The 13,638-nt window shown below is 36.3% G+C and overlaps 2 protein-coding genes across 6 annotated transcripts in view; both read left to right on the top strand.

Moving 5' to 3' along the window:
* LOC126768431 (uncharacterized) overlaps window positions 1-9,889 on the top strand; it is a 46,234-nt gene extending 36,345 nt beyond the window's left edge. The window contains exons 3-13 of one of the 5 annotated variants that reach the window (XM_050486479.1): window positions 36-177; window positions 252-361; window positions 456-616; window positions 1,522-1,647; window positions 2,030-2,142; window positions 2,883-2,978; window positions 3,260-3,575; window positions 3,977-4,066; window positions 4,173-4,281; window positions 4,461-4,818; window positions 4,901-9,889. In XM_050486479.1, the coding sequence (XP_050342436.1) occupies window positions 36-177; window positions 252-361; window positions 456-616; window positions 1,522-1,647; window positions 2,030-2,142; window positions 2,883-2,978; window positions 3,260-3,575; window positions 3,977-4,066; window positions 4,173-4,281; window positions 4,461-4,818; window positions 4,901-5,009 (1,730 nt within the window). In that variant the 3' untranslated portion in view covers window positions 5,010-9,889. The remainder of the gene's footprint in view (window positions 1-35; window positions 178-251; window positions 362-455; window positions 617-1,521; window positions 1,648-2,029; window positions 2,143-2,882; window positions 2,979-3,259; window positions 3,576-3,976; window positions 4,067-4,172; window positions 4,282-4,460; window positions 4,819-4,900) is intronic. The other 4 variants (XM_050486475.1, XM_050486476.1, XM_050486477.1 and 1 more) reach the window with 4 other exon arrangements.
* A 1,278-nt stretch (window positions 9,890-11,167) lies between these two features.
* On the top strand, window positions 11,168-13,194 carry LOC126768436 (SH3 domain-binding glutamic acid-rich protein homolog). Its single transcript, XM_050486487.1, has 4 exons — window positions 11,168-11,326; window positions 11,435-11,638; window positions 11,780-11,875; window positions 11,989-13,194. Exons 1-4 carry the CDS (start codon window positions 11,282-11,284, stop codon window positions 12,397-12,399), a joined length of 756 nt encoding a protein of 251 aa, XP_050342444.1. The 5' UTR covers window positions 11,168-11,281; the 3' UTR covers window positions 12,400-13,194.
* The last annotated feature ends 444 nt before the right edge of the window (window positions 13,195-13,638 follow it).

The following is a 13,638-nucleotide window of genomic DNA, read 5'->3' as shown; positions in this document are numbered from 1 at the left end:
TTGCAAAGCATTTAAAATGCTCATTCACATTATAGGCGGATGTCAAGATGGCGGGGACATGGTGGGTAATGTCCCTGAAGCGGCACGTGCACGAGCCGAAGCTGCCCAACTTGCTCGAGAAAACGCAGCGTTAAGGGAAACAGTTTTGGCTCTACATTCTGAACTTTTTGGAGCAAGGTAGAGTAAACCATGTTTATGACACCGACGCATTAAAGGCTTAACAGATTTCAATAACATATTCTACATTGCAGGCTCGCAACGAAGTATCTAGATAAAGAATTAGCAGGTAGAATACAGCAGCTACAATTATTAGGTAGTGACATGCGCGCTGAACTAAGAGATTCGCTTTGGGCTCAGGTAGGTAAAACTTTCAATTAAATAGTTCCGTTCTTTGCTTATTGTAAAGTTTCTTAAATTTGATATCGCTTATTCTATTGAATTTATGCTACAGGTAGAGGCAGAGATCCTACTCCAGCGACATAAGACACTGGTGCGGGTATGTCGCGGTCTGGCGCCTCGAGCGCCCCGCCCGCCCGCATCTACGCACGCCCCGCCCGCCCCGCGCACCGTGCGGGTGCGTCGTTCGCCACACCTCGGCCTCGGAATCTCTGTCACGGTATTTGCCTCGTTAAAACTATGAGTTGACATTAGTTTCAGACTATTAATGGTCGATCCGACTTGTCAGGTCTGTAACTGGCTTTTCATAAGAATTAGTATTCAATTTGCTATATTGTTCCTTCTAACAAACACACAGGTCACTTAACGAGCTTAAGAACGCCTTCGTGGTAACATTAAAGCTAAATAAAATCATTAAGCTATAGATAACACTACAGTTCGTATGAGATATATAAATTAACTACAAAAAAAAAGACAGTCACATAAATACTTCTACTGAACACTCGGACTCGGACGAGTCAGAAGTAAAGCAACTGAATTTGTGTTTAAAAAATGTATGCCGCATTGGATAAATCCACATACCAAATAATTTCTTAAACATATCATATATGTGCTCGTTCCAAACACACAATGTATTTATATATATTTTAATTATATTACGTAAGTTTTCAAAAATCTGAAACATCGCAAGTTCCAAATTAATCAATGAAAGGATTTGGCAATTTCGCAATCGTTTTTGGAACATTGCATATCTTTTTCGAGAAGTGCACCAAAAGTTACTTTAAAACGCCTAAAAACTGCCCAACGAAATGTTCTCAAAATGAGCACATTCTGTTTTTATTTGGTCCCTGCGCATCTTCTCTACCAATGATGTGGAGTTCTTTCGTTCCTTCAATTCTTCATTTTGCATACCGTGCTAAAACCTTTTGTGCATAATGAAGAATATTTTTTTATTGAAACCTTTGATAGAACAGCCATAACCTCAAGACAACGAGTACACCAATAAATTATTATAATAACTATATCTAGTACGATTATATTAATATTTTGTAAGTTTAGTAAACGTTACAGAAATATTACAGGAGTTTTCTTACAATTAACTAATAATAAGAACACTCCACCCAGGGCGGCCGAGAGCACGGCGTGCCAATCCTCATATCGGAGCTGGAGGCGGGCGGGCCGGCCGCGCTCACCGGCGAGCTGTACGTGGGCGACGCCATACTGGCCATCAACGACCTGGATCTCACTCAGGTACCACCATCGCTGTCCCCACATCCGACACTATATTATAATATAACGAAACGTCCCTACATTATTTATAAACTTCTATGTACTTAAATAATACTTACGAATATTATTATACATTCCACACTCATACTTAATGCTATATTTGTTACATGATATTCATCCATTATATATATTTTTTTCACGCCTTTTGGAACTGACTCAACAAACTCGAGTCGATGACTCGCGACTCGTACCTGTGTGTTAGTGTGGAATTTTGCTTGTTATTTGCTAGTGCGTTAATTTAGGGTTTTATGATTGTACAATTAGTTTCGTGATAATATTATTAGTACATTAAAATAATAAGTAGAAAAAGGAAATACTTTTATTTTACCTTCTTTTCATGAAGGCCTGCCATAAAGAAGCGGTGCAGGCGTTGCAGAGCGTGAAAGGAGACTGCGCTCTTTGTGTTCAGTTCATCGCTACGGACGACGACGATCGTCTCTCCGAAGACAATTACAGGTATTTTGAACACCAAACTCTTAAATATGTATTTTAAACGAAGCACTTGCCAGTTTGAGGTTTGATCACATTTTGGCATTGTAAGAAATATAGTCCATCCTATACATCGTCAATGGTCCATCAACATTGGGAACTCAAATGTTATGTCCCTCGTGCCTGCAGTTACACTGGCTCACTCACCATTGAACCGGAACAAAACAATGCTATTATATTATTGTTTGGAGGTAGAATATATAATAAGTAGGTGGTATCTATCTAGAAGGACACAAGGTCCTACCATCGAGTCGTAAAAAGCTTTAATAAAACAAATGCATTGTAAGACTTACTAGTTTAACACATCTGAAACTGAAATATATCGCCTATCGTCGGAATAGTGTATTTACGATTGTTAATCGTATCGGTATTGCTAGTAGTAACAGCCTGTTAATGTCCCACTGCTGGGCTAAGGCCTCCTCTCCATTTTGAAGAGAAGGTTTGGAGCTTATTCCACCACGCTGCTCCAATGCGTGTTGTTAGAATACACATGCGGCAGAATTTCAATGAAATTAGACACATGCAGGTTTCCTCACGATGTTTTCCTTCACCGTCAAGCACGAGATGAATTATAAACACAAATTAAGCACATGAAAATTCAGTGGTGCTTGCCCGGGTTTGAACCCACGATCATCGGTTAAGATTCACACGTTCTTACCACTAGGCCATCGGTATTGCTAGTATAGAGTGCTATTGTAAACCTCGAGCAGGTTCCCGCTGTACCCCGAGGACGGCGACGCGTTCGAGCCCGACGCGGGCGACGCCACGCCCACCGCGCCGCGCACGCCCGACTACAACCACCGGTCAGCCTACCCTCTTAGCTCACTCATTTATTTATTTTAAAATTTACTGACCGAATTATTGTAGGTGACTCTGAAGGCGGACTTATCGCCTGCAGCTTCTACCAGTCAACCTTTAGGCTAATGAGAGCCATGAAGGCGGTACTTCAACTGTAAATTAATACTCAAATGACTTACTCAGCTCTTCTCGGTGGATTTCTATCACAGACGTATTCCTTACGAATATTTTTTTGATAATAATTTCGTTAATGAGGAAATTAAACAGAGACGTTTTTTAAATACAGCGCGTCGGGTAGTGAATGCGGGGAGATCGACACGTACGTAGCGCGGCGGGACAGCGAGTACGAGCCGCTGCGCACGACCGTACGGAACGATATCGTGTACGGGGAGCGGGACACGGGCAACTCGTACGGGCTGACGGACGACAGGACTTATGCAGCTCTCGACAGGAGCGAGGCGTACGTGCGCGACGGGCGGGCCGAGGGCGGGGACGGGGCGGCGCTCGTGTCCAGCGCGCACTACGCGGACTACAACAACATCAACAACCTCGCCATCCTCGACATGGACGACGACTCCATCAAGATCGAAGCCCGTCTAGAGGTAGCCTAGCTCTCATTAGACGCACGATCTTAAGGGGAGAGAGGGCGGTTCAATGTACGCTCGGTATAGACTTGATCGAAAAACAGAATATTCTGAATATTTTTTTTTTACCTAATTTTTCAATGCCCTCTAAAAAATCACTGGTCTGTTGACTTGACAACACACCCAACACACCTACGGTCAATTTTTCACGCTTTTTTTGATAAATTGCCTTTTTCAAATAGAATAAAGTACTTAAAGTACTTGCGTATGATATGGTAGTGACTAGTCCTATGACTTTTTGGTGTACTCAATCGTTTAAATTCTCTTTGAGTCGCAAAACACTGGGAAAGTGAAGGTGACGAAGGCCAGTGTGAGTGGTCGGTACAGCTGGTTCAGTGGTTGTTGTTGTGGTGCCGCAGTCGGCGCCGGCGTGCGCGTCCGCGTCGACGTCGGCGCGCTCCACGCCCGTGCACACGCGCGCCTCGCTCAAGAAGAAGCGCAAGCCGCAGGTGAGGCAGGCTGACTGCCTGATTTCTCTAATTCGTTGATACCTAAATTGTAAAGCAATAATGTGTTTTCGTTATGCGATGTCATCTTATGTATGTGGTGTGTTAGGATTGGAGAACGAAGGGGGCGTACTGTGCAGTCTCGGACGCGCAGTCGTCGGACGAGCCGCGCGACGGACCCGAGACGCCCAACCACCGCCCTGACCCCTGTGATATCGGTATACTTATTATTTAACGAAGTATTCTCTGATTAAATCGTACTATTTAAAAATTTTATTATTCCATAATTACATAACAGAGACGATTCCAACAAGTTTTCTTGAGTAAATTTGTTATACTAATTTTAATAAATTAAATATTGAAGCCTCGAACCGAAACCGTTATAATTCGATCGTAGCAGCTGTTTCGGAAAGAGTGCGAGACCCGCCCGCGGAGGAGCCCCCGTCACCGGGGCAAGAGGTGCCGCCGGGTCTGTTAACGAGCGCGACCAACGCCACCACCGCCAGCGAGTCGGTCGCCGAGCCGCTCGCCGACTCGCTGGCGGCTAACGTGACGCTCGCCGACAAGCCGCCGGCCGACGGGCCGCCCGCCGCCGCGCTCGCGTCCGACGCGACGTCGACGTCGACGAACTCCAAACCGCGGCGGGCCCTCGAAAACTCGTGCGACATCATCGCCCCGCCCCCCCTCGACGTACGTTTCAAGACGAGCAAAACGAACGGCGACAGCCGCGTGAGGAGGGAGACCAAAGGATTCAGGTAATTTTTGATCTGGCATTACAAACACGCCGCGGCCGAGTAGACCGGCACGCGACCGACTGAGTGGCGGGTTGTGCTGCAGGATCGGCTCGGCGCGGCGCGTGACGGACGGCGCGGCGGGCCCGGCCGAGCGCCGCGCGCCGCGCCTGCTGCCGGGCCGCGGGGACCCCGACTTCGGCACGCCCGTGTAGCGCCCGCCGCCGCCGCCCGCCCCCCCCCCCCCCCCCCCCCCTCGCGCCCCCTCGCCCGCGACGGAGAGGACTTTTCGCTAGTGTCCCTTTCGGTTGGCCTCAGTTTCGCAAGCGGCCGGCACTCGACGTCCGCCGATGATACTCGCACAAAATCGATTCGGTAGCTTACTTCAGATAGAGAGGAACTTTTTTAATTTTAGAAATGATGCGTCTCCGCGGAATGTCACGTAGATCGATTCCGAGGTGCGGACATCGATAAGGATCTCAGCCCGCTACATCGCGAGGTCGGCGACCTCCGATTTTATTTTATTTAGCTACTTAGTTCCACGACTGCGGTTTCCTATGTATTCCATTTTTTTCTTGTAGATATATTTTTAACTTATATGATTGATTTAAATGTTTAGTGATTATGGCTTGTGATCTAGAAGAAATAAAATTAAATTAATATATTATTATAATGTGTAAAAACGGTTAAATCAACTATTGTCTTGTAACGCTTCCATATCGGCTTACCGTTTATGTATTTTTGTTATATCTGTAAATACTACGTAAGTTTCAAAAATATTTTATTTCCTGACTTCGATCAATCAGCTCTTCTGGTATCTATGTGAGAAACTAAACACGCGTTCCTAGATGTTTTTAACAAAGTGCTATTAAACACTTAACTCGATCTTTATTTACGACATTGTAAAGAATTAATTACCCCATACAGTTACATAAATTATATTTGTACTCACTTACATACCGAATAACACATGAGACGAGTAATACTTAACAATTACTAATTAGTCTAAATACTCTTTTATTGAGTAACATTTTATATAACCCAGCGCCGAAAAGATACACTGGTGACGTAATTTACATTCATCTAAAACGATGATCGCTGTCCCAAACGTGGGCAAATATTTAAGTTTATAATTAGTGACTTGCTTGTAAAGATAAACATCGGAACGAAAGCTGTATTGGATGAAACTCAGCCACATACTAATTTACTCCTAACGTTCTTAATAGGAGAGGACCTTTAGCGAGCTGTGAAATATTGTCGTGTTATATGTTTAACCCTGTTACTCATCATGTCAAATTAAAACATAATTGATTCAAGAAGGCTCTTGCGAGCAACTTTTGGGTCATTTTACAACATCATAGCTGAAACCGATTCGGAATGTAGATTCTACCGATAAGAACCGGCAAGAAACTCATTAGTTAAATACAATTAATTTATTATTATACTTACTTCAAACATTTTTTTAGAAATATGTAATCCTCTATCGATTAATAAGCCTTGTTGATTTAAGTTTTGTTTACATGTGATTAAAATTTATTTTTTGCAAAAATAATTAGTATTTAAGGAATTTTATTATAAAAGCGAACCTTGTCCGTATCGCATGCATATAAGACACACTAACTGCTCTACGCGATATCACCCACGGAAAACATTTCTCCGCCCCGCAGACTATGGTGTGCTAAATAACTTCCTCGAGAATTAAAAATGCAAATTTTTTCGAATTCTACTTATACTATATTTTCTATTCTCTCTCTGTATATATAAAGTATAAAAATACAGTGCAAAAAAATGTGATCGACGAATATACAAGCGAAACTACTATCATAAATAATAGGAAACATATATGTAGGTAAAAAATATTGAATTTTATTACTTTATTAGCTTTGACATTTTATTTTGAGTTTTTTAATTTTAATTTTATACATCTTCTAATAACAAACATGATAACCATGTTATCATCAGGACTTATTAACCGGTGGGGTGCACATGCCATTTTTATTAGGAAACCTCAAAAGCTACCCCTCTTTCCTAGGGTATATTGCAGGAATTGGATCAAAGGAGAAGGTTGGTGGTTCGGCAGAACTCCCCTCTTTCGTTAGATTAATAACTTCATATCATGTAAATTATATAAATCCACAAAAATAATACATCAAATCAATTGTTTGTTCGTCGATGTATTGTTACTTTTAATGATTCTTTAGTAGATATTTATTGATATAACCATAAAAAAAAAGTTGTCTATAAGGCTTCCGATCTTAGACTACGCGCCATATTAACCACGGCTCGGTTAGTTCTGCCTAATATATTTAAACGTTTCAAATTACTCGTCAACAATTCGTACGAAAACACAGCGATGCCTGCGATAGGAAAATTGGAAAAATTTGGAAAAATACTTGATTACTTATAAAAATTTTCAACAAAATTTGTTACAATATTATATTATGTTATATCATAGTCAATGACTTTCTAAATTGTAAACAGTTACAAATAGAGAATTTGTAGTTTATTACAGAGGAAACGCAGTATGTATATGTAAGTACTAATTACTTACGTAATATGGACGTTCATTCTTATCAGATAAATCACAAGAGCAGTTTTATTATTTGTATTGTCATTTCTTCGCAATATTTTTTATACTAAAAACTTATGACTCTTTTTTTATTGCTAATAACTATATCATTCATTAACACAATCATTATATACTAGTAAAATATGCCTATACAGTTAATCCGCGCTAATCCAACAAACGTTTTGCAAGGCGGTGTCGACTGATCCGATTTGTCGAACTATAGAATACTGCCAACGACCCTTTGTAGTACGGAACTTTGTATTTTTGTAATCTGAGAAATTATTTAGGTACTATGCAGCGAATAAATCACAATATGTTTTAACATACATTGACGAAGTTTTGCCGCAATATTTGTGCTTTGTGTAATATGTTGTGTTATGGACATGTTGGATTATATGGGTGCCGAATTAGACAGGGGTCGGATTATCGCGAGTCAACTATACTATATGTAAAGCGAAAACTGATAACAATCATACAAGGCTTCCTTAATAGATTTAAAGAAACTTATAAGTTAATACATAAAAAAAAAACTTACAATAAAATACATTCTTTTTTTCTTGTTTGGATTTTTTAGTGACGAAACACTGCTCACAAATAATCCAAATTTTAACAAAATCATAATACTTAAAGGAGAATACTAAGACTCGTTCATATTTTCGACTTCGCTCGACGTTTCCGTCGCATTTCAATAGATGGTGCAAAGAAATAGTTATTACGAAACATTTGCACCGATGTGAAGCGCGGACTACGAAATTTTTTTGACGCCCACTCACTATGTAAACAATGACGACTGATGAGTCGACGACAGTATTTCAAGGGCACTACAGTACTCTTACATCGATTTGTTATATCGACGCTCATGTCATCTCCACTAAAACATAACTACACGAATAACGAATCAAACTAACGAAGTCATGAATTTATGAAGATATGTAGTATTTGAAATAATGTCCAAAACGTGAATCGTTGTAGATAGCTTATGCCTTGTCTACATAATTTGATTGAATTACTTTAATTCTCTTCAGCGACCCAAGAGGGCCACCACCTACTATTTAGTTATTCTACCACTGTAGAATTTAAATTTAAAGCGTAAATTCCAATATTGAATTAAAAGCGTAAGTATTTATTTATTTGAGGTCTCAGTTATTGTAACCTTACAATTTTGTTATATATTAATTAGTTTCATTCGTTCTTAAACACCTTTACAGGTATTTATTATTTATGTTTGACTCGATCTCGATATTCGACCATAATAATTATATGAATTGCTTGGTTGGAACATTTTTGTCCTACTGTAACTGTATTTTTTTTATTGTTAACACTAATGCTCGTCAATAGTCAACCTATCAAATCAAACAAAAAAAATGTTTTACAAGCAAAGAAGAAAGAATGTGGTGAAATATTTTGTCTGTCTATTTATATAACATGAAGCGCGTTATAGGAAGGTAAAAAGTCTTTAAAACCCCTAAGAAAATGATTAGCATTTTGAACTTGAATAATAGTAAATGTAAAGTTATGCAAATATAACAGTTTTTTGGATTTATGCCAAAAACGTCTGCTGTGCCTCGATTGTAAAATTAAAAAAAAGTTTATTTTGATTATGACTAACATACTGTTAATACAATATATTTCGCATATTCATATTACATTTTGTCATTTTTTTATATGATATTTAAAATCATTTCGCTGGGACCGCCTTTTGTCTAAAATAGGTACCTATAATTAAATTTAAAAAATCTTTATTATTGCTACATTTTATTTAAAATTATGATTATGACTACGATATTACTTCATAGGGAAGTAAAATAATTACAGAGAAACATTTTTTTCGGATAAACGCTAGTGTATTTGTGACGTAAAAATAATTCTCCTGTTTACTGTATCCAATTAATCTATTCTCGATGGCAATTTTCATATTAATAGAAATATGCTTAAAGAAAGGACAATTGAGAAGAAATAAAACGGGAAATCGTTAAGGGAGAGATGTAAGTTACTTTGCCACAAACAGGCAACAATATTTTGAATTACAAACGTATTTTTTTAGTATTTAATAAGAGATATTTTTGTGATTGAATTGTAGGATGTGTCTCGGTATTCAATAATTTGGCTTAGTGTGTATTTGCTTGCATTAAAATAAAAATAAAAAAATTTTTTTTTGGTCCAAAATTACATATTTATTAATTGTTTGTGATTTTCAAGCTACACATACAGTTTTACAATTTTTAATTAAAAACATCGACAGAACAAAGGTCCTCCCAGCCAAATGTACCTAACCGTAACTAAAATTTAATGTATGTTTTTATGTATTAAGATACTGCCAATCATGTCGATTTATTCCTAAATTGTTTATGCTGAACATTTCAGTGATATTATGATATCAGTAAACATTCCTCTTGTGTTACCCTTGGTATACTTAGATATAAGTTGCGAGTATAATGCAATTTTTAAAATTTACAAGACAATACGCATTTGTATATTAACAGGTATATTACATTTGTATGAATTATATTATTCGTTTTATTTACTCCTGTCATATCATTGCGCCCTACAATTGTTATTTCCTGAGGTACTGGTATTAAGCGTGAGTAATATATATTAAATGACCTTGTTACCTTGTCGCATTAGCAACACGGTAGGGTGGGTAGGAAACAAAATGGCACACCTATAAAGATTATCAAAAATAATGATGACTAATTGTTATAGTGACACAGGATTCATGGCTTAGATCACTAAGTCTATTTAATCTGCTTGTTAACTGGCATATGGCAATAGAGATTTGGTTATTTGTAGCGCGGGTAACAGTTGGTCAGTAGATAGTGTAAATACAATTATATAGAATATAGGTAATAATGTCGCGCTGAGCATCTCGCTCAGGTTGCGTGAAGGGGTATGTCGCGGTAAATGGAGTCAATTATGACTTAAAAAGTGAGTATCTGTATTCATGGGATGAAATAAGTCCAACATTTTCAAGCAGAACATTAAGTTATTGAGTCGATTTCCGTATCGATGACGACAGAAACAGTTTCTGTCATATAGTTATAATATGATGATAAATGAATGCGAAGATAAATATATTTAGATACAAATTCCATGTTGTGCCATATGTGTCTCCTACCTTCCGCGTTGGCTTAAATGAAAACGAGGGTTAATAAAAAAATGTAATACTATTAAAATGGCTTAACATAGAAAAGACAGCTCGGAATTATTTAAATTATGAGGTACCTAAGTATCTAAAGAATATAACACAAATAGGTTTAATGACGTAAGGATAATATAACGAAAAGTTATATCTGTAGTCTGCATCATTTTGAAAGTTACATTCCGTTATTTTTTGCTTTAAGGTTTTTTTTTGTCCAACTTAAACACCATAAAACGGTATGTTTTTATGAAGTGTCTCTTCATAAAAAGTGGCTTTAAAATTGTACAGTCGTACTCTCCTCTTGAGGAGATTTGGCATTTAAGATATGTCCCATAAAATAGGCCTCTTAAAAATACTGTCTACTATTTAACAAGATTTAAACAGAACCGGGTTATTATTAATTTTCATAGTGCTTAAATTATTTAATGATAACTTACACAAGATACATACTAGTAATGTATATTTTTACTGGCGTGTTTATTATCAAATTAAAAAGAAACATAATTATTTATTTCCATAGTATTTATGTCTTGTCGTATTATCTTAAAACCCACATTATTAATTACTTGTTTTTCTATTTATTAACTAATAATAGTAGTTTTTTTATTATGGTGGTAACATTTTATACCCAGTCACTTTTGAGAGTTTTGACAACTCTGCTTCGTAATTATTATTATTACAACAGATTGTCTAATGGCCAAGCCTATATTTCTCAGTTAAGATTTTGTTACAATATATTTTATTTTTATATACGACTAAGCACATAATTTATTATAGACATGGTTGTCAAAGTGTATATTAGTGGTATTTCAGGAAACAAAGAGGTAAGTGTAATATTAGAAAATTCCTGGGTCAACCGGGTTCTTTTCTAGACGTTTTTTCAGTGCTGATTCATACTTGTTTGTTTTTTTATTTTTCATTATCTATTTAAGGTAAAAAAGCGACAACAGCGTGTTTTGATGATATTAGATTCGAAAAATATCAAATATGAATTAATTGACATAACGGAACCTGGGAGAGAGGAGGATAAAGATTTCATGCAAAATAATTCAAAATCTAATGGAGGGACCGTGAGCGATCCCAATCCTCGCACTCCACTGCCACCACAGGTGTTCAACGAGGAAGAGTATTGTGGGGTAGCTAAACATAAAAATATTATTTTAGAAATTACAGCTGTACACAAATAATTTAAGCTATGTGATTATTATATGGAGCTTATTAATTCATGTCAGAGCAATGAAATTGTTTTTATTACTGATTAATGTTTTTTGTTTCAGGATTATGATCAGTTTGATTTAGCTAATGAAGTAGATACATTAGAACAATTCTTGAAAGTAGAGGCGCCACCTGAAAATTCTCCATTTGAAAAAACGGTATGGATGATTGAATTATTCAAGTTTTTAAATTAAATTTTATATTTTGATTTATAATATAATTTTCAAATACTTTAGTAGCCGTAATTGAAGTATTAAATATTGTTTTTCAGGCAAATGCCCTAAATGGAGATGTTCAAACAAATGAGGAAAAGCAAGAGGTACAAAATAATTCAGAAAATACAGTTGAATCTATAGAAAATGTTTCTGAAACAAAAGAAGATCCCAAAGAAACCTCAGATAAAGAGGCTTCAGTTGAAAAAGAAGTGCCACCTGTTAGTCAACAACCTGAAGAGAACGATGAGACTACAGAAGAACAAAATGAAAAACCAGTAGAAGAGACTGAAATCGAATCTAAACAAATTTCAAAAGAAAACACACCAGTGCCAGAGCAGCCTGTTAATGAGAATGGTGCTGTCAGCTCCCGTGAACAGTCACAAGAAAAAGAACAAGTGAATGAACAGAAAATAGAGAACCCATCAGAGGCCCTCATCCAGAGTGAGCTAGCAGCGTCCACGGAATAGTGGAATGAATACTTTATGCTATCAGCTCAAATCATCTATTTAGCACTAAGCAAGCACTATTCATCGCCATTGTGTTATTTATATTGCATTGATCATGTTTTGGCATTAAGTCATTGTATATAACGCAAATAATTATTTGTTGACTTAAAATATTATCTATGTTATGTAGACATAGTTGTATGAAGTGGCCTAAAAAAATGTAAGAGATTAATTTCATAATTATCTGTATTTTAAGAGTTTATTAACAAATTTATCACTTGTAAGGCATGTATTATTCTAAAGTATTAATGTATTGTTTTCATTTTCAAAATTTTATTTATTATATCTAAATCAAATTAATATAATTTATTTTTTGGAACACTCGTTTATTGAGAAACTCAATGAATTCACATGACATTATTATTAAGAAATGTTAGACTATATTTAGTCTTAGGTGCTGATTTTATATTTCTTTTATACTTTATGAACGAGCGTTCCTTAAAATGAAGCCTGCTTTTTGTCTTTGTTTTGAATTATCCAACATTATTTCATCACATTAATGATTTTTAAAGACAATTTTACTAATATTTTATTCATGTCAATTATATAATTGCTACATAATAATACCTTTTATTTTAAATACATTATAAAAATGATGTAAATATTATCGTTCTGTTTAATATTTACTTTCCAATGACACAATGCTAAATTGCGTCTTTGATTTTGTTCATCAGAAATATTTTCATCACTTAATGTCTTGTAAAATGAATATTTAAAAAAAAATCAGCTTTAATGTTAATTGCTGTTTTCTAGTAGAAACTTTACCATAACTAGCAATTTTAATTAATGAATTACGAATTCTCTTCACTGAATAGATTTCTTTAGATATGCAATATTGAATTTTATTACATATTAAATTTTTACCGCAAATTCGCTAGTTTCATTACTCACCGCCATCGACTAAGTATTAATAAAAATTAATAATTCGTTAAACGTATAACTTTTTAATATTAAACAATTTTATTCTTAGAGTTCTTTGGTACATATTATTGTAAAATAAATTCGCAATGTTTTTCCCCCATTGTACTTTCGATTCACGATGTTGATGAAATAAAATTATTTGTATGTTAACCCGGTTCGCCTTTTGTATAACTAAAGATACTCGATAATTTGGTATCCCCTGTATCTAAAACATTGACAAAATTCAATCATTTTCATTCAAAACTGATTTTCACACTTGATTTAACATAATTAAATATT

The sequence above is a fragment of the Nymphalis io genome, chromosome 5 (genome assembly GCF_905147045.1).
Source record: "Nymphalis io chromosome 5, ilAglIoxx1.1, whole genome shotgun sequence".
Classification (NCBI taxonomy): Eukaryota; Metazoa; Arthropoda; class Insecta; order Lepidoptera; family Nymphalidae; genus Nymphalis; species Nymphalis io.
The sequence above is the reverse complement of the archived record's forward strand: the minus strand, read 5'-3'. Positions and strand labels throughout refer to the sequence as shown.

What these genes read in the sequence shown, in the direction of transcription:
- LOC126768436 (XM_050486487.1), top strand. Translation starts at nt 11,282, where the DNA reads ATGGTTGTCAAAGTGTATATTAGTGGTATTTCAGGAAACAAAGAG. An exon ending in GTATTTCAGGAAACAAAGAG is followed by an intron (nt 11,327 to 11,434) that starts GTAAGTGTAATA and finishes TATCTATTTAAG; the next exon opens with GTAAAAAAGCGACAACAGCG. An exon ending in ACGAGGAAGAGTATTGTGGG is followed by an intron (nt 11,639 to 11,779) that starts GTAGCTAAACAT and finishes TTTTTGTTTCAG; the next exon opens with GATTATGATCAGTTTGATTT.